Below are 20,898 nucleotides of genomic sequence, written 5' to 3'. Positions count from 1 at the left end.
AATGGCGTTTAAAACTAATAAAATGACAATTGAAATCGAGTCGAGATTCAAGAATCTGGCCTGTGGTTGGCTAACCTGCGAGAGTGGGGGGGTAAAAACAAAATATCCCCGTTTGCTTAGCTTAAATAAAAATAATAAGCAATCAGCGCCATTTTGCTTTTGTTGAGTATCGTTACGCAGTTAGAAATTTTCAGTATTTTTTTTGCTCCATTTTCCAGTTTCTTCTGAAGTTTTGTGTTTGGCTCTTATCTAAAAGTAAGTAGGGAAATAAGCTCAGAAATCGCCAGTTTAAAAGACCTGGCTCTTCTGAATTTCCACACCAACGTTTCAAAACAAAAATCAGCTGAGTTGAGTTCGCAGTTTGCTCTGTACTTTCTATTGTCCAGTAATCCAGGGATGAGTCAGACTTTCTGGTATATTAAATCTTCAATTACCGCCCCCATGACTAGTAACTGCGCCCAGCAATTCACGTGCCCCAATACTTATAGCTTTTGCAGATCTGTCTAATTTCATGAATAAAAAATCACGATATTCATTGTTCCAGTTTTGTGCAGGATAATAGTTTTATTCGACCCATTGTAGGTAATGGCTTCAAACAAGAAAGTTCTATTAAAAGTGATCATCCTGGGGGACTCTAGTGTTGGGAAAACATCTCTGATGAACCAGTATGTAAATCGCAAATTTTCAAATCAGTACAAAGCCACTATTGGAGCAGACTTCCTAACAAAAGAAATTACTATTGATGATAAGTAAGTACATTTTTTAATTTATATCTTAATCCTCAAGTACTGCTGCATAGTCCATAAGACTCCTTGCTACTAATTTCTAGTTATTGTCCTTACTCAATTTTTTTCTCAGCCAATTATATTGTGTATTTTCTGCATTTTTAATAACATAAATTGCCAATTGAGCAAAATTAAATCTTTATTGCTTTTCTGTTATCTATGTTGTAGTTTATCATACTTGATTTCAGTGTTAACATTACAAAGATCGGATTTACTGACTGCTTTTGAACTGTTTGCAAAAATGATGATTTAAAATACAGTTATGAAGTACATTAAGATTTAATCTTTTAGAGCTTACTGTTGAGGGATCTAAGTAGTGAAGGTTATAAATATTTCATAACTGTGGTGTGTGTACAGTTTTACCCATTATTAAATTTAATTAGATTTTATAAAATTACAATAAATTCATATTAATGAAGTATAAGTTAAATCCAAAACAAAAAAAGACAATGTGTCTTGAATCCTAACATCTTTGGTTCATTAGTTTGCTAAGTAAATAATAACTGATATAGGTGTTATTATTAACCTGTTTTAAAAACAAGGCCAGAAAATATACTTCATAGTCATACAACACTCGTGGCAATTACATCTTAGGCTAGTAGTGAAAAATTATTAAGATCATTTTATCTTGTTATATATGAATTTGGCAAAGAAATTTCAAAAACTTTGCAGATAATAGAACAGAATTTTAAACTTAATAAAATAACAAAATAAATTGCTTGCAATAATTAAATTTGTTACTAATGCCACTATTTTTAACTAACAGTTTTTATTTCAGTGTTTTTTTAAGTGAGTTCTATTTTTTAAAAAAGCTTTGTTTAATTCTTTTAAATTTTATGTAATATATTAATCAAAATTTTATTCCATTCTTGTTTTAAGTAAAATCTTATTCCATTTTAGAACAGTCACAATGCAAATTTGGGACACAGCAGGACAAGAAAGGTTCCAATCTTTAGGTGTAGCATTCTACAGAGGAGCCGACTGTTGTGTTTTAGGTAAAGTCCCTATTCCTTGTTTTCCTTTTATAGTGGTTTTGTTATATTGGAGTTTTTTAGTATTCGATGTTACTGCTCCGAATACGTTTAAATCGTTGGATAGTTGGAGGGATGAATTTTTAATTCAAGCAGCACCTCGAGAGCCAGATAACTTTCCGTTTGTCTTACTGGGGAATAAAGTAGACTTGGAGCCGAGGGCCATTAGTGCAAAGAGAGCTCAACAGTGGTGTCAGAGCAAAAATAATATTCCATATTTTGAAACGTCTGCGAGAGGTAGGGATCTAGGGCTTGTTGTTTTTCTGTTGCTGCACTTGTTTTTGGTTTTATTATTTAGAGGGGTATTAACGGGTCATTTCTAGCTATAACTAAATATGCAGTTGATCGGGAGAAATTGTCGTTTCATTTCTCAGTCAGTCATGACTGCCATGATTAATTTGAATTCAGGAAACACCATTGACAAAAATAAGTGTTTTTGCTAAGGCACAAAATATAAAATCTTTTCTGAACAAAACATTGGTTCATTTTTCAAATTGATTAAAGTTATAAACAACTTTCTGTCGCCTGCACTTTATACAGGTAGTTAGATAATGAATTGATACGGAAATCCTCATTGTGAATTTTTGTTACATTTTTATAAAGTGAGCGAAGACATTAACGGATATTTAAAGCTCTCTTGATTTTTATTATATAGGGTGTCCCTAAATAGTTTATACAGAACTATCATTGATGCTAAGATATCAATACTTTGGGTATCAATACTTTAGCATCAAATTTCCAGTTTGTACTTTGTTTCTAGTGTACATTATCCAGTTTTTTACTATTTCTATCAAGTTTTAGTATAATTTCAAACCCTCGATTTGGATTTTTTGGAGGTCCGCATCTGTGTTTTAATGCTGAGTTGGAACATACTTTGCCCATCTATAATAATATGATAATTTTACATGTGTTTACAAACACCTGATAAGGCCTAGTAATCACTACAGTGCACACTCAGCGTGAATGATTCCTTTATTTATGCATTCAGTTCATTCACGCTCAATAGTATTTGTTTATTAATACATGTTCCATTAGTAATAAACCCTAAATATCTCAGGCTTTCGCAAATATGTACCTCTACGAAATAGATCTAGTAACATTCCCATATGCATAGCGGCTTCCAGAATATATAGGGGAAGTTAATTTTCAAGTTTTAGTAGGCCTTAAATGTAAAGCCCCTAAGTGGGGCCGCGATGACGCTGCAGTAACCCTGAAATTGTTAATTTATGCGATTTAATGTCTAATTGTTTAGAAATTCTACTCAAAATTAATTATGTGTAAGTCAGCGAAACCTTAAAAGTAAGTCAAGAAATAAGAGAACCCTTAAAAAATCAAGAGGAATTAATTAAATTGTGGCCTAAACACGCAACAATATGATAGATTTATGGAATTTGACATTAAAAGGTAAACAATATTGGCTTTTTATAACAGAATGATTTAAAGGAGATTTTTAGTTAATTTGTAGAAAATAAGGAAGTTTAACTGAACAAAGTATAATACGTGTCAAACTCATATATAATAAGTAGCACCCCTTTAGGAGAATCCTTCTTCTAGGGAGGTAACATTTATTATATACTGGTACAATAATATGCTATACTTTTGTGAAAACTGGAAACAACAGTTCCGAAAATGTCCTTTTCGTTAAAATGTAAAGACGCTACACTTCGCATAAACAGCATACACAAACATTGTTATTCTAAGCAAGTAGCGTTAAGTAATCCATCAAGTGCATAGAATTTGATTTTTTGTTGTTTTGTTTTTGTTTTTTTTTTCATTTCATTCAATAGGGAATTTAAATGTATTACAGAGGGCCTCAACGTAGAACAAGCCTTCTTGGCCATCGCAAAAAATGCCCTCGCTCAACAAAACCAATCCGTCGACCTCTACAACGAATTCCCCGACCAGATCAAACTCAACAATACACAGAGGCCTCCCAACGGCTCAGATCCTTGCGGGTGCTAGGTCAAATAATTACATGCCGATTTGTAGGTTCAAGTAAAAAAAGGATATTGTTAATATATAATAATATTTAATCCGCGCAATTCTAGCAAGGTTACCCATCTTTCAATATGGCCTGGTAGCCTTTCACTTTTATCCAGACGTGTGATCAAGGTGGAACTATATGTAAATTAATAATATTAAGCCAGATCCAGATATACTGGGTTCGGAAAGTTACGAATTTTTTGGCAACATTTATATTGATCACTTCACATATTTTACCAACTGCAGACGAAAATGGCGAATATTACCACAAACAAGTATTTGCCTGAAGCGATTCATCTGCACAGTTGCCATATGCTAAATGTTTATCATTCGAAACTGACCGAATTGCGTATGTGTGGAGCCGGCGTTACCGGTTGTGCAAGTCCGGATTTAAAAAAAATTTAGATTAAAGTAATTTGGTTAAGAGCCGGTATATTAGTAGTAATGGTCGCGGAAATTTGCTGTATTGATGCTTAAAATATGGACACTATCAACGTTTGTAACACTAAAAAATATATGTAATGCTTAGTTTTATTTATATTCTAATTACTCAAGTAAAAAAATAAGTTTATTTTATTATATTTAACTGTATTCTTGTTTTTATAGAAGTATAATCTAAAATGTGATAAATATTTAAGTTTTCTCCCATAGGCACCGTTCTTTGTTCTAGGTGTTGCGTACTAACTGCTTTGTATAGATAATTGGCCCAAGTTTCTTTATCTTTCAAGTGGTTGTCTCAGATCTATTTGGATAGCACTAGTGGTATAATTAACAGATAAGTTGTGAAAATTTCTTAGAAATTAAAGTGAAGCTTCGTCTAACAAGTGAGTCCATTAAATTAGGTGTAGATCTCCCCATTTACATGGTGAGAACTACCGAGACTTAATTAGGTAGTGACGACAGGGTCCGCCATATTACATCAAAATTAGAATAGCAGCATGGGAGTTAATATGAGGGTTCAAGGTTCGATTCCCTACAAAACACAAAGTTCTTTATTTAAAAAAGTTAATACTTTCTTTAAATTTTAATAGTTCTATTCACCAAAGGTGCTGTATTCAATATGAAACCTATTTACGACTTACCTTTAATCGATTATTTTGAATCCACATTCGATCCCCATTTTAATCCACATTGTCAATTCTTAATCATATTATGTCAAAAACATCAACTAATAAAATATCGGACCAAGCTGTCACCACTGCGCTAAAGATAGCCACTGTAGTGAGGGCTATTTTTACTATTCGCCTATTAAACATGTATAATAAGATGTATACAGGCTAGTTTTATGTCATTGTTGTGTGGAAGTGAGCGTCAGATAAGCTGTTAACAAAATGTGTGCTGAAGCACCAATACTTTAACAAACGAGCCTTGAATGTATTTAACGGAATCTTCTTAAGGTGCGGTATTGTGCTTCTAAATTCTTCTATTCCTAAATACGAAATTTAGTACTTGGTGGATGCTCATTGTGGATATTGCCAACGCATTTTTTACTCAATGATTTCTTAAAAACCCACGAGGAAAACATTTCCAGTCTATTAAAGCAACAGAATGTAAATAATTTGCCATTAACCAACAATATCACGAAAACGTTCCCTATTGTAGGCTCGTAATAGTAAAATAATTTGTATTTTAAAGATTACAGTGTAAACGTAATGATTAAATAACACAAAAGCAGTTTTTCAGTTTTTTAACTCGCATACAAGTAGCAAAATTCCTTAAGCGTTAATGTATTGGCACATTTAACATAATATGTCGGCAGTACAATTAAAAGGTGAAGTGCGGTCTTGTGTTACTGCTTCATAGTGGTCTTTATGAAGTCAAGAAATTTAGCAACATCTGTGAACACCACGAAGTGCCTGGAATCGCAGCTAAATTTGTTTTGGACCGCGACGCTGATCGACACTAAGCCTCGGAGTTGGTAGACTGGATTGTTTTTGTCCGATCCAGGTTTTGGGATTACCAAACCACCGCCCGAATCGCCATTGCAGACCGAAGTGCCTGAAGAGATAAGGGGACTATTGAATTGAGTACTATATTCAGTGTATAAGTACAATATTCAGTGTTTTAAGGGTGTTTATGGCCATTGCCATCAATTAAAAAGTATACTGCAGCACATTTATTTGTAGCTGTATACCCACCATTCTGATATCCTGCACAGAGTGTGGTGCTACTGGTAAATCTCGAATAAAAGTCGGGATATGAGAATAAACACGTTTCTTGTGACACGATTGGCATGTGAGCCTTGGTAAGTTGTTCGGTCACTTTGCCGGTTTCGTCAAAGCCCCATCCGGCAACTATTCCTATGAAAAATAATATTTACTTAACAAGAGTGGAAGGTAATAACGAACAACCCTAAAATGATACCATCAAAGTATCCTAAAAAGCTATTACACTATATGACGTTCGCAGATTTTTAGACATTTAGTATATTTAAAAATATTTCCCTAAAATATAGCTATGTGACCTACTTATAATTTTAGCTATCAAATGCTGATGAACTACTGCAAGGTCCACCCTTCAATATTCGATGAAAACAAGGACGACTTACCCACATGATTAACCACAAGCTCCAACGAGGAAGGTCCCTCCCATAAGCATACTGGTCTAACGTAGTCGGTCAAACTTGCCGGCTCTGTTAATTTTAACACTGCAATGTCATTTCCGAAGTTTTGCGGATTGTATTTGGAATGTACAAATATTCTGTCCACGTGTCGATCCTGTAACCCCGGGCTTTTCCACGTCCGAAGATAAAACTTTCCTGTATACATTGTGTCAGAAAAATCGGTCAATAACCTGAAACCACTACGTACCTAAAAACACCGCTAAATTGTCGGGGTTGATCACAGTTTGACTTTTTTTTAAGGTAACACAATGAGCTACGGAGAGAAGATGAGTCAGACTAATTAAAGAAGCTCCACAAATGTAAGTTAAGTCGATGCCTTGGGAATAGTATAGGGCTGCGTGCCATGGGAATTCGCCTTCCTGGGTGGCTTGACCGTATGTTACTAGAGGTTTGGGTGAGGTCTGAAATTTAATTTTGTTTTTAAGGGGTGGTTAAGCATCTCAAAATAAACCATAAACACGTATTTCGTTAATGTATACGATGTTCTTCATATGGCCCCATAAATCAAAGGATGTCAGATCGGGTGACTGAGGAGACCATAGAATATGCAATCAATCCATTGATTTCCAAAGGCACCACTTAAATGCTGGCGAACTAATCATTTGAAGTGAGGGAGTGTAAAAACCATATTTGCTAATGTGCATTTCGAAGAATTTCTTCTAAGAGTTTTTACAAATTACTTTGCAAAAAATAACTAATCATATCCGATTAATAGATTTGGTAAGGCAAATGAGTATTACGAAAGTTGCTTGTGTCGTTGGGAGTAAATTCTCTACAAAATTTTATACATTGGGAATGACCCTCAGGTTGTAAAGCCTGCACTTTTTGTGTAAGAAAAGGTAATAAATGATAAAGCATCACTTACCACAACTGTTCCACAAACAACGGTATCGAAAATGGACGGTTTAGAGTTGGTTGGTCTCTGAACAGATTGACCGTGTGGCTTTAGGAGTTCTATGAAGTCGCCCTTGTAAATATCTTGCGATTCAGAAACTGCTCCTGGTCGCCTGTACAAAATATGGATTAAAGTTGTTATTTATTCCAGACATTATCACTACGAAAAAGAATAAAAACGGTCAAGAAATGAACAGTTTTGGCTTAGTGGTTCGTTACAATTTCCATGGAGTCTTGAGATAGCGAATGTGGTTAGTTATCTACAGCCGGCTCAGAAGCTAACCGTTTAATAATTTAGTCTTGGAGTTCCTCAGCTAACGATGTAAACTTACGATATACTCTGTTCGACGACAATGCTGGGAGTAAGTCCTCCTCCCCCTCCTTGAAAAGTTTGAGGTAATGGACCTTCTGGCTGTAGCGGACTGGTAAATAAAGTTCCTCCCGTTGGTATCTCTGTGCTCAAAGTAGTCTCTGGACACTTAAGCCTAGAGGTAGGCAAATTACGTGAAGTCCAAAGGAGCGAATGTTTGTAAAGGACCTACACTCCATTTAGTTTTAAGTTCACCAATTTCGGAAGTGGCTTGCTTTGGTCGTAGCGTATAAAGAATTTGATTTTGAGAGGGGTGTGAGGTTTCAGCTGATAGTTGGGATTCTTTATTAAGTAGCCGTAGGAGTCATCTCTTGATTTCGCTTCCCCAAACCAATTCTGAAAAAAACTTTTATTTAAAAAAAAACTGATGATGGTTGTCGAAAATCGAAACGTCGGATTTCAAATATGACAAAGTAGGGATAAATGTGTATTTTCCATTGTTTTCCTTGTTGCTTCGTGACCCGGTTCGTTTCAAACTCATCACCCATCCAAAATATACAGAGTGATCTTTGGGAAACTATCGATCGAGCATGGAAAAAACTATATTTAGGGAAACATATTGAACTACCAGTAAAATAAGAACATGATTATTCGTTTAGACGGGACTAGGACGCAAAAGTTGAGGCATCAAAGATAGATTTTGTAGCAGCAAATGAAGTAAAAGAGGTATCAGCCAAAAACCGTAACGTTATTTTTAAATTATAACGCACTTTGATCCGAAATCATAAGTCGAAAGAAAACGTTTATGTAGTAAAGAGGTGAACGGCTCAAAGGTGATAGTTAGGTGAAAACCCTTATTCGATCATGTGACTGAAATATCGAACTCTTGTTTTTAGACGCCGATTCGATTAGACGATTTCGTTTAGTGAGGTTAACATAAAAAATATTCATAATATTGATAAACGGCGGAAATACAAACGAAAATGATATCACTTTATTTCCTAGGAAAAATCGATTTGTCAAATCTCCCAGAGCAACAACAAACATTCAACTACAAATAAAAACAAGTAGAATAAGAGCATGAACATCCGTCTAGATGGACGCCAGAACGCAAAAGTTGGAGCATCAAAGACAGATTTTGGAGCAAAAAATGAAGCAGAAGAGGCTCGCCTCAGGAATGGTGCAGGCATCGGATGCCAGAAGCAATTCTGGGAAAAGCAGAGATAGTAGCGGGAATAGCAGGAGGGAACTGCATGGGTATGATGGACCACTACAGTATGCCATGGGTCAGGACAACAATCCAGACCAAATTGTAGTTATGTCGAGTGTAGATAGCCTTGGTAAGTTACTTGAAGTGAAGTTACCCTGGGCTTCATTAATTATGGCTCAGCTTGATATTTACCCTACATTTGAAATGACTTAAAAATTAATATTTAAATAAGCGGCTTTGTGAGTTAGTACCTTTGATTATCCAAACTTATATGGATGGCACACTTGTCAATACTTTTAGAAAATAAATGAATCTGACATAAGCAGATGATACATCTCCTTTTCATCACACTTCCACATATAAAAATACCTTAAAATATCTCAAAATGTCTTGCAATGTTATGAGTGTATATTACACCAAAATACTTGAGTAATCTGCCCTTCAATAATAACTGATAGCAGCTAATAAAAATACAAGTTATCCCAAAAAAATTGAGAGGTAAATCATTATTTAATTGCTTCTTTTCATTTATTCTTGTATGAAGGAAAATTGCAAGGTTTTAAAAACAATAAGAGGCTTGGAATTTAGTGGACTGTCACTTTAAGAGAAAGATTGTGATGTGTAGAACCTGTTAAAACAAAATATGTGGATGAACCTTTTTTTTAGAAATTTGTTTAAAAAATTATGAAAATTAGACACTTTCAAGACATTGAAATGCAAATACAACTAAATATGGAAGAATGGATAGAATGTTGCCAAACATAATAGAAAAACTTGATGTAAACAGTCAGAAAGACTCAAACAAACTCCACTAAACAGAGCATTTTGTACCTTTCATAGCTTTTGTGATTTTTCATTATTAGTCATAAAGGAAAAATAAATCAGCAACCATGGAGATATACTTCCCAAGAAAATTATTTATTATGAAATAATTATGAATAGCTATTAATATCCGCTTTTTTGTTCCAGATGATAACATAGTACAAGATCTGACCACAAATAACATCGCGAGTACTGATCTACTCGACGTAGAAGATGACGAATCTTCACCTGTATCACCAAATCAAAATGGCAACCTAATAAATCCCCTAGGGGACTATTCAGATATTGTTAATGATAATCAAGCCAGCGGGTCTTTAAGTCCTGGCAGTCTTGAGATTGAAGGAGACATACCCAACGACGATGTGGCTGCCTTTGTCATGGAACCAGCATTACCAAGAGTGAGTAACATTCACATTGTTCTTATTACGAAACATTGCAATAAATTGAAATGAAAATCAATTATGTGTGCACAGGACCGACTTATAGGAAAAACGGCCCTGTACTTCAAATTCTGCTGTTTATGCTTAGAGAATTGACTGAGATGTAGCAAAAAGTGCACGGCATGTGGTGCTGGTAGGATATTTTCCTGCAGGCCCAACATACTAAAAATGTTTTAACTGATTTCTGAAATAATGGACGTTTAAAAATCTCTAGCTCATTAACACGTGAGCAAAGTTATTTCAGTTATTAATCGCCTTCATTAATACATGTTTCGGTTAAATAATTATTAATCAATTCCTCATATTACGCAGGATTTCCATAGTTTTACTACTTTTTAGGAATTTTTAAGAAATGACTGCCGCTCTCTTATATTTTATCTCCTCGAACCATTCCTTCTTATTACAATCATAATTGTATTTGATAAAGGAAAAATGTTTTCACCCTTCTAGGTTTTATATCGATGCCGCATAGCGCGTGATCGACGTGGCGTTGATCGTGGGCTGTTTCCCACTTACTTTCTACAACTTGAAAGATCAAAAGGAAGGCGCACGTTACTATTAGCAGCTCGCAAGAGAAAAAAAAGTGCAACGAGTCATTATGTTATTAGCGCCGACCCTACTGACTTATCGCGTAGAGGCTCTGGTGCAGTAGGAAAGCTGCGCAGCAACGCTTTAGGAACTAGGTTTCAAGCTTGGGCTGGAAAAAGCGCGGGTAAGTTTGCCAAAACAAAGTGACAGGTTGACTGGAGCGACAAGATTTTGTGTCTGTCTGTGCATGTTAGTAGAATGTTGAGTGTTGAGTAAACGTTCTATACATTTTAAGCTCAAAACGTTTCTCATATTTTTTAAGTCATTTGGATAAGTTTGATTCGGGTTTTTAGGAAAAGGGAGTTTTAAGTAATTTTGGGCTAAACTTACTGAAAATCTTTGAAAACAAATTTTGCTCTCACTGTGTAATTCACCATGAAATGATTGCGTCTAATAGGAAGCAACAAACTAGAAGAAGAAGGTTCCGAAGGACCTCCAAAAGAAGAATTAGCAGCCGTCCTTTATGACGCAAACGTCCTAGGTTTTAAAGGCCCAAGACGAATGACAGTGCTCATTCCAGCGCTAGCAGAAGGACACCGCGCGGGACCAGACGAATTTTTGGTGGAGGCTTGGAAATCCGGCCGTACAGACAGGCTTGTTTTATTGCGTAACAAAACACCCGTATGGAATGATGATACTCAGTCGTACGTGCTGAATTTCCATGGAAGAGTGACACAGGCGTCCGTGAAGAATTTCCAGATCGTGCACGATAGTGATCCAGATTACGTGGTGATGCAGTTTGGAAGGGTGGCCGACGATGCCTTTACTATGGACTATAGGTATCCTTTGTGCGCGCTGCAGGCTTTTGCGATAGCTTTAAGCAGCTTTGATGGAAAATTGGCCTGCGAGTAGGTTTTAGGGTTATAGTCATTCTTGTGCAGGGTTTACGGCTTTTTCGTAGTAAATGAGTGGTTACCAAACATGTAGTTTTGATAATCTAACCTTAGTTGACTATTACGTCGATAAAGTTTTATGTAACAAATTTGAATTTTCGAAATATGTATATTCAGAGTTGTTATTTTCTATTGAATATTTCTGCATTTTTGATAATGCAAATTAACGTATTTCTGCCAGTCGCCCGGTTTTATTTTTTAGAGTAATTTGTATTCTAAATTGCTGTTGTAAGTATAAGAAAAATACAGGGAGCACGAAAGAAAATTAAGTTCCTGCGTAGAGTAGCGAATTCCGGGGACTGAGGTGTTTATCTATAATCATGAGATTATTGTGCCTTTTTAGTTGATTGGGAAATGTTTGGAAACCCACTGAAATTCACGAATATATGATCTGATATTATATACCTGATGATATATATCTGATATTATATACTAATTTTATCTGAAGCGACGAAAATGGCAGATATTATATTGATTGATACATTATCTGACCATTATTAATTAGGATTATTGCTCCTGTACGATTACTATATCAATAGCATTGTTAGATATTTTGTGCCTTTTTATTGCTAGTGTTTCTAGGAACCAGAATGTATTCAAGATGACACTGATATTTATGTGGTAATCACTGAGCGTGTTTTGACATTAAAAAATACAGGGTGTCCCATTTAAAAATCAAAAGTTAGTGTCACGTTCGGTCAATGCGAACCGGTAGTAACATAACATTCAAAATTTTCCAGAAAGATGCGTAATGATGTCTTATATTAGTGGCCCAAATTTTATATAAATATTTTATTGAAATCGGCGAAACAGCTGTATACAACACAAATCAAATATACGATATTTAATTAACAAAAATCAATTTGGGTTCGCCATGAACTTATGGAGCATGCTTTATAAATAAAAATATATCCCTGCATACATCAAACTTTGGTAAAACTCCAAAATTTCGTTAGTCGCCCTGTTCTACCCGATTTCGGGCCGTTGAATCTCCAGAATCACTCAGAATCTACTAAATCTCAAAGTTGTATGCATGTATTGCATATGCTGATATGTTTAAAAATTATTTTTTCTCGTAAATCACTGTAGCTGTTAATTTTTAACAAGGGTGCCTTTTTTATGTAGAAATATTCGGATTTGCCCTTTTCCCTATCAAATTGTCAATAAAGGAACATGCAAAAAGTACGGGTACTTTTATGCATTAACCCCCTGCATTGCCCATTCCTGTTAAAATGTCTCAATTTTTTTAGAGTTTCGCAAAGAGGACAAAAAGCTACGACAACGTATAAAATTTAATTCATTTATCTTGATACGTTTCTGAAATATTAATTAAAATCATTTCCAGGAATTTCCCACCGTCAATATGAAAAATGAAGCGTTTTTAGATACACGTTTATACGAAGTTTCATACTATTTTGAGATTCAGAATTTGTGGTTAAATTTGTGGCATCAGTATCAGAGTCACCGTGTATAATTGTATAAGAACTATACCTAAGAAAAAACTGGAAATGCGACCTCTACAGGGAATTTTTAAATTAGTTTCCTAAAACATCAATTCTTTCCTAATTTAACCGACTTCGTCACTCCCTTCACTAACCATCGGAAAAAACCCCTGTATATGGAAGTCGAAAAATAAAAAAGTTACTAGGGTGAGCCACTTCTTAGAGACACCCGGTATAGGAAGTTGCGTTTAATACAAAGAGGTTCACTTGTACTTCCGATTCATGAAGTTGGAAGGATAAATCATACTGAGTTACAAAGATTGTCAGTGGCGGAGATACAAGTACGTATTGGGTTTTAACAATTTTGAATAGAGCTAAGAATTAATAAAAAATGGGTATCACGGGATAGAGCGTTCAAATAGGGGCTCCCTGGATAATTTTTCGCGTCTGTCATCGTTTTGTGTCACTGGTTGGTTGTTGTGATATTTTGCCCTTAAGCTTGCTGCAGTTGGGCTGTGAATATGACTCACAGATTACAGAAGCGCCATAACGGGAAAGGTCACAGAATTGTTATTTCTTTAAAAATCGTATAATCCTGTAAGCCAGAATCGAAAAAAGTAGAACGTGTGTTTATAGAAGCAATTCAGCTTAAAATGTGCTTTTCTCACCACTTCTGATGTCCTGATCATAAAACCTGGGACATCCTTTGACCAGGTTACACACCCTTATCTACCAATAAGAGGTTTTTATTATGTTGGAGCGTTCATATTTATGGCGATATGGGGGCTGGAAGTTATATCAGCACTGCGTAGAGATTACGTTTTGGAACAGTATTGTTAAATTATGTCATAATTAATCTAATTATTTGTAAAAAGTGTTAAGTGGAATTAATGTGAAATAAAGCAGAATCTTACCAATAGCTTTCACTTACCCCTAATTGTATACTTGGTGCATCCAACAAAATCCTGAACCACACACCACTTAATTCCTGATCTGTCATTAGTGTCGCTGTACCGTACCACCGATCCGGCTCATTAGATCTCTGTTCATATTGGAAGATCTTAGGACATGGAGATACCAATTGGCCGGAAGTTGAAACCACAACGAGGAGGAACCAGGAAGCCCAAAGCAAAATCACCATTGCTGTTTAGCTATAAAGAGTTCAAAGATATAAGACTTTATGATAGAGTGTGGTTGTCTGTGTCGTCGATATATTTCAGAAATTGTCTGTAATTGCGGTGTTAATGAACGGGTTTCTTCGAAGCGTTAATAGCGGTATTCTTACGGTGTCTTCAGGATATCAAGTTTCTGGTAAATTTTCTATGCCAACCAGAATATTTTTTTAAGTTTCCTGTAAATATTTTTCAACTAGTGTTCTTTTGAAGTAAAACATGGTGAATAATCAATCTGTTTATGCAAATCAACACCGCAAATGTTTCATGCAAACAAATATATTTCTTGTTTTGTTAGGTTTCGTAAATGAGTCAAAATGTTGTTCATATCTGCTACAATTCGTGGTCAAGAGCACTATTCCTTTTCTTAGATAATTCAGTTGATTGTCGGTTTTACCTTGTTATAAAAATGTGACCTGCAGATCGTCTGAGGTGTAAAGCAAGTAAAGTACATATTTAATATAACACTCAACTATATAAATGCAGGATTTCAGTGTATATTTCATTTTCATTCTACAAAGTTTATCAGACAGAAAAGTGGGAAATGCGAAAGTTAAAATGTCTGAATCGTCCAAATCTGTTAAAAAATAGCCAAATAACAGAGGTAACAACTTTTTCATCTTAAATGAATCCTACTGTATATTTTTTACCTTTTTTATACTTGGTAATACAAGCCTTACTTGGAGATACAAGCCAAGCTATTTGATTAAAAAAATCAGGACTTGAAATTTTAAAAAACGAAAGCACTAATCAGCGTTCACAAATTGTGAATATGGGTGTCTAGCTTTCATTTCTGCTCTGACCGGAAGTGTCGAAATGGGTTTATTCGTTTTGAAATTACGATACTTCCAAAAGGGCCCAAACAATACTTTAACCCAGTCAGGATGACGAGCAGTTTATATCCCATTTATTTTCACTTGCAAAGCGATAGGCCACTGACTACATTTTTTCACTACCCACTCCTTTTGCCCATGTAAAAAATGTCAGTGCCATGGTCATGGCCAAAGCGGTCATGGTCTATCGCTTTGAGTTATTAAAAAAATGGACGATTTTTCAAATAAAAAACTGATTTTTCCACAATACAAGAGATAATTAATGATTTACGCATGTTAACTTCGACCTTTATGGTCACGCTAAGAACAAATCTGGTTTCGGGCTACGATTATTCAGAAGAAGCAATTACTGTTAATAATTTTATCTATTAGGTATATTGTAAATAATAAATAATTCCTACTGCGTATAGATTTCAGACAGAAATTTATTTAATATTTATGAACAAATTATGATTTTCATAATTATTTGCCACAAAAAAATCTTTTCAATCCCCGGTTACAGTAGCTACTAATATCATTTGTATTTTGTTTATAATCCAGCAGTTTTAAGCTTGAAATGTAGGCTGTTTAGCTACTAATAATCACTGATGAACGTAGTAATGCAGAGGATCGATATAATGTTGTTTCTTAATTGGCAAAAAGTGACCTTTTAAAGACAGTTTTACTGCCAGATTTTAGTCTTAGTGACTTTGGGTCTATTACTTTTTTTCATAGATCTAAAGAAAATAGATTAGTCGGTACTGAATTGGAGAAAAAAATTATGTTTTATACGAAAAATCAATTTACTGCCGTAAATGTACTCTCTTAACTTCTTGAGTCATTTTTTTGTTTGGCGTCTTTGCAAGCGTATTAAACTGAAATAAACTGAATAAACTGAAGAAGGTGGATTCCCAAACCGGACTGCCATTAACCCTGTAATGTATTCTGTTTACGTTGCTGTTACGTTTACTGTACCTGTTTTTGTAGATCAAGATTTAGTAGTCATTTCATTTTACTCGTAAACTAAACATTTTTCATTATAATATAAATAGCCATTTATTTAACTAGTTAGAAAAGAAGGTCCTTAGTACCATGTTAATTTATCAAATCAATTATAAAGACGACATTTCCTAATGCTAAATACATACAAGATTTTTTTCTAATTTCTGTATTTTTTGGTAGAAAATAGACATATGTATATCTCATTACAGGCCTAGAAAATGCAGGGAATAGTATGAAACTGTCTCTTACATATTTATCGCTCTAGCATTTTCGATGATGGAAGACCAGAATTTGTGTTTCTCACGAATCAGTTACACTGGCCGACAGAAAGAATGTTTTTTTGTAACAGAAAACTGAATAGCATTCTATAGTAGAATATACCCTTCTAAATAAGAAAATTACCAAAAAAAGCTGTAACACCTTAAGTTTTCTTGTTACATTAAACAAAGCACATGTATAACAATGGTACCATTTAATATATTTAAAAAATAATTTTACAATCCTTATAAATATAGTCAATATCCTGTATATCGACTATATTTATAATTTTTGTTGTGTCGAGTATTGTGGTAACATCTAAGAAAAAGCAAAAATCAAACGCACTTATTTGAAAGACCATAATTCTGTTTTTCCCTTTTATAGGAGGTCACATCTTCCCTCTTTAAAAACTAACACTCATCATGGCTGGATCCCATCGTTCTTGGTACCGAATTTCCATTGTCCTGATATCTTGATGAAACCTTTCACTGTGCTCGTCGCTGATAGCTCCCGAGTTTTCAGGAAAATAGTTAAATGGGAGTGGAGAAAGTGAACTTTCAATGATATTCGGTAACCAAGCGCTTTACAAGAGTATAAAATTTCAGTAAGTAGTTCTTCGTAGTTTGGATCCATATTGTTGCCTAAAAATCCCCTTACTATGCTTACAAATGAGTTCCAAGCTCTAAGTTCTTGTGTGGTGAGCTTTTCTTCAAAGTTAACATCGTCTAGCGATTTCTAATTTGCGGCTCAATAAAAATGCCTTCTTTTAATTTGGCGCCACTTAACTGGGGAAAAACTTGCCTAGGTATTTAACTCCTTCATCCTCTTTATTCATAACTTTTACAAAGTTCTTCATCAGCCCAAGTTTAATGTGAAGAGGAGGTAAAAGGACATTTTTTGGGTCTACAAGAGATATACTTAATAGATATATTTAATATTTTGAGTTCCTGGTTGAAATTCACTCTGTTCGGGCCAAATTTTCCCCATCCCTATTAAAACCCCAAAATACACGAAATAGGCTTTTTTCACATTTTCTGAAAATGGCCTGGCTTGAGATTTCTGAAGAAATTCTCCACAAATATAGTAAAACTTGCCAGGAGATGTTTTGCAACTGTGGCGCGTTTAACTTGACGTTTTTGGTTCAAAAAACTCTCTTAACAACGTAGAACCACCACTCAGTTCGAAACTCAAAAGAAGACTGAATAAGAAAACAAGTTTTATGTTGTAAACGCTTAAATTTTAATTATATTTTAGTTTTAAAATGTTCCTTTTTTAACGACCCCCTTCATAAAATTTACTACTTGCAGATTTAAAAGGGTCTACTGGGGTTACTGAAAAGTGATACGTATTAGGGCTTTATGAGTTTTTTTTTTAATTAGAAAGGTATTAGCATTACAAAAATAATGGACTGAACTGCACTGCAAAAAATGTGTCGGCCAGTGTTATCAACGAAGATGTCGTTTATTTATTTTAATGTAAATTAATCAGGGAAATTTTACACAAATTAGGCCAACACGCCAGAAAATTTTAGAAAAATTGGATGTATCAGCATCAAGGCTTATTATGAAATGACGAATTATTTGGACAAATTTCCAGGTAACTTTTAGTACTCCAGGGGGAATAATGAGAGCGATTTTCGCCAGCCGAAAAATGGAAGAAAGGTACTGGGCGTTTGGTAATATGTTTAAACTGCTTCTGACGACTTTATTAGTAGAGATAGGAAAAAACTTTAATTATGAAAATTGTAGAAGTACAACTGAATCGCCAAAAAATGGTTTTGGATAAAAAAAGAACATCGCAGAGTTGGGAAGTTAAGTTGGTAAATTTGTAATGGAGCGCTCTGTATATTTTTCAAAAATGTTGATAGATTTTTCTAATTCTAAAAATATTTTTGAAAACAGCTGAACTAAATTATTTTTGGAGATAGAAAAAATCTGTCAAAATTCTTGAAAAATATACAGGATGTTCTACTACAAACTTACCAACTCATATTTTTTCTTAGCTTCGCGATGCTTATATGCCATCCAATACCATTTTCGAACGATTTAAGAGCAGTACTCCAAAGCTTTATAGTTATCTTCCATCTCTATTAATATACCTACGAGCATTAGATACAACTTAATCCCCCCTAACAGGTTCCCTGAGACGACCCATGACGACTGATCGCTATGGAGATATCATACAGTGCGTCCGAAATTCGAAGTTACCGATTGGGATTTTGGTTACTACTGGAGGTAAAGACATGTTGAAGTCTGAGAAGTTTTAAAGGATTTTGTGGCCATTTCGGTCTCTTTTGAAAGGTAAGTTAACGTTGTTCGTTTCTGAGATATTTAGAAAAAAGTGAGAATCGACGATTTTTTGTTTCGTCTATCGTTCACAGACAGTTTAGTTAATAGGTGTCAAAGTTTAGTATGACAGTTACGCCGAGTTTAGTAGCGAAAATAATCTATCGCATTTTATTCCTGTCCAATATCATCTTTCGTCAATGCATGACACGGTATAAAAATATTGCTAAATATGACAGATACTATAAACAGTCTTTGTGCATGTAATTAAATAAGTGCTTACTGCCAGTGTTAGGCAGAATTAAGAATACATCTTTAATTTGATCGTTTTAACTGGTTAAGGAAAGGTCATTATGTTGATATTTATTACTATTGCCTTCACGAGACCCGCTAGACCAGCATAGGCAAAAGCATCTACCTATATATTTTCCTGTTTTGAGTATGTAATAAATTTTTATTTAAAAAATAAATCAAAAGGTTCTCGCTAAAACACAGAAATCGAATTGTTTTTAAATTAAATAATTCAAATGACCGGTTGGCACTCGCAAAGTCTAATGCGATGGTTTTGCGTCACCCGCGCTAATTTACATTGGACTCGCGTTAACCTCCATCGGAATACTAAGACCACTCTCGTGGACAGAACTGACCCTCGTGGATTTAAATAAAAACGAAGAGGAAATGGGCGCTGGATGGTTACAATAGAACCGTTGCTTTTAAAATGAATTCTTTGACCAAGGGTTCAAATTGCTGTATTGCTCCAACTGTCTCAAACCTCCATTGAACACAAAGAACGACGGCTTCTTATGAATTTGCGTCACACTGTATTATGAAGCAAATTAACTTTGAAAATGGATGTTTCATCCTCCTAGCCCTGGGTTTGCTCAACTCTTTAGCGTTAGCGGTGCTCTTTGATTCTCTCACTAAATGGCACAGATGCACTTTCCTTGCATGGCGTAATAAGTTTTTATGGTGTCTACTTACTTACCAATTGATAATTCGATTCTACGCGAGTCCAAACATGAACGGTAGAGCACGTAAACAGCACAAAGTCGCGATTGAAATTTAAAAATCGACAAATTATAGACAAAGTGTAGTCAAATGCATCATAGTCCTTTCCTTGTGAAAAACCAGTTTGTCCAAAGCCGCCGCTACAATGCCTCAAGACTTCTTAACAAATTATTTTCCAATATTTTCGTATTTTGCAGGTATACGACTCGGCGCTTGAGTTAAACTGCAATCGGAACAATTTGGTCCGGTTCTTCTACGAAGAGGTTGGCTGGAATTTTGACGCCAAATTGTTTACCGTCAAGAAGAAGTACCTTCTTGGCAAAACAGGTCGGGTAGCATTCACTTCAAGGCGATTTAAAGGTAAACGGGCATTATTTATGAGCAGGAAAAAGGAATCCCCATTAACGCACTGCAGCACGGTCAGTAGAGGTCAGTCTTGCGGTTATTTGAACTTCGCGCTTAAATTTGATTTTTTGATGTAGGTAGGTATGTCCTTTCGCATCAAATAAGAAGATATAGATGCGAACGCGTTCCACTGACTATTATACGGGGTGTCTTAGTTTTAAGTGCCCAAACTTTAATGACGTATAGTACGTCAAAGATAATGGCAGTTTGCAACACACTCCAATATCCAGTAATGCTTTGTTTACAAAATACAGGGTGTTAAAGTTAAAAAAATGCATATTTTGGAATTTCTCGGGCACCGTTTGAGATATTGTAATGACATTTTTGTGTGATTGCCTCCCACCCAAACCGTCTTCAATGAAACAAAAAATTTGACTTTGACGTAAACAGTGACGTGTGCGCCGACGCACGCCTAGATACTTTTGATAAAAAAATGTTACGCCACTGCCTTTTTTAAAATTCAAACTTGTTTTTGAAAAGGCTGTTTAATTTGGAAGAGAAAAGTTCTCTTGTGTTTTTCCCTACTGACGCATGGTTTCAGAGTAAACAAGAAAAAGGTATTATCATTGCATGTCCTAATTACAAGGATTAATTCAATTTGATTGTTTGCACGACCTGTCCATTTTGATTGTTTACTGTACCTGTTTTCAAGACAGTAAGGACCATTTCCCGGTTGCTAAGGTTAGCAAACTATCAACAAATAATATTTTAATTGGTTAATTAATTTAATTAACCCGTTTAATTAAGACATGCAATGATAACACTTTTCCTCGATGGCTCTCGGGAGTACTCTAAAAAAGTTAAATTTCGGAGAAACATTATTACTTTTTCCTCAGTTTGTTTGGCGAGGTAACTCGAAATGATTGATATTTGATCATGGCAAGTTTTCCTCTTTTACAACTTGCCAACAAAATCACAATTACGTCTCTATATCT

At 35.0% G+C, this 20,898-nt stretch overlaps 3 protein-coding genes across 5 annotated transcripts; 2 read left to right on the top strand and 1 right to left on the bottom strand.

Annotated features, from left to right (window-relative positions):
• Positions 1-100: 100 nt before the first annotated feature.
• Positions 101-5,476, top strand: Rab7 (RAS oncogene family member Rab7). The gene is made up of 5 exons (XM_066395961.1): positions 101-255; positions 583-749; positions 1,686-1,780; positions 1,841-2,053; positions 3,624-5,476. Exons 2-5 carry the CDS (start codon positions 586-588, stop codon positions 3,776-3,778), a joined length of 627 nt encoding a protein of 208 aa, XP_066252058.1. The 5' UTR covers positions 101-255; positions 583-585; the 3' UTR covers positions 3,779-5,476.
• On the bottom strand, positions 5,306-19,898 carry LOC136412759 (chymotrypsin-C-like). Of its 2 annotated transcripts, none has more exons than XM_066395950.1 (9): positions 19,532-19,898; positions 13,953-14,172; positions 7,859-8,022; positions 7,649-7,801; positions 7,288-7,429; positions 6,610-6,823; positions 6,348-6,557; positions 5,938-6,099; positions 5,306-5,797 (listed from the first exon to the last, which is right to left on the bottom strand). In XM_066395950.1, exons 2-9 carry the CDS (start codon positions 14,160-14,162, stop codon positions 5,589-5,591), a joined length of 1,464 nt encoding a protein of 487 aa, XP_066252047.1. In that variant the 5' UTR covers positions 14,163-14,172; positions 19,532-19,898; the 3' UTR covers positions 5,306-5,588. The 2 variants fall into 2 exon arrangements, with proteins under 2 accessions (XP_066252047.1, XP_066252046.1); XM_066395949.1 differs by having other exon boundaries at positions 19,536-19,898.
• ktub (Tub domain-containing protein ktub) lies at positions 8,045-13,938 on the top strand. 2 transcript variants are annotated; one of them, XM_066395953.1, is made up of 5 exons: positions 8,045-8,099; positions 8,632-8,966; positions 9,806-10,056; positions 10,549-10,810; positions 11,084-13,938. In XM_066395953.1, exons 2-5 carry the CDS (start codon positions 8,723-8,725, stop codon positions 11,536-11,538), a joined length of 1,212 nt encoding a protein of 403 aa, XP_066252050.1. In that variant the 5' UTR covers positions 8,045-8,099; positions 8,632-8,722; the 3' UTR covers positions 11,539-13,938. The 2 variants fall into 2 exon arrangements, with proteins under 2 accessions (XP_066252050.1, XP_066252049.1); XM_066395952.1 differs by lacking the exon at positions 8,045-8,099 and having other exon boundaries at positions 8,491-8,966.
• Positions 19,899-20,898: the final 1,000 nt, after the last annotated feature.

The sequence above is a fragment of the Euwallacea similis genome, chromosome 12, assembly GCF_039881205.1.
Source record: "Euwallacea similis isolate ESF13 chromosome 12, ESF131.1, whole genome shotgun sequence".
NCBI lineage: Eukaryota > Metazoa > Arthropoda > Insecta > Coleoptera > Curculionidae > Euwallacea > Euwallacea similis.
The sequence above is the reverse complement of the archived record's forward strand: the minus strand, read 5'-3'. Positions and strand labels throughout refer to the sequence as shown.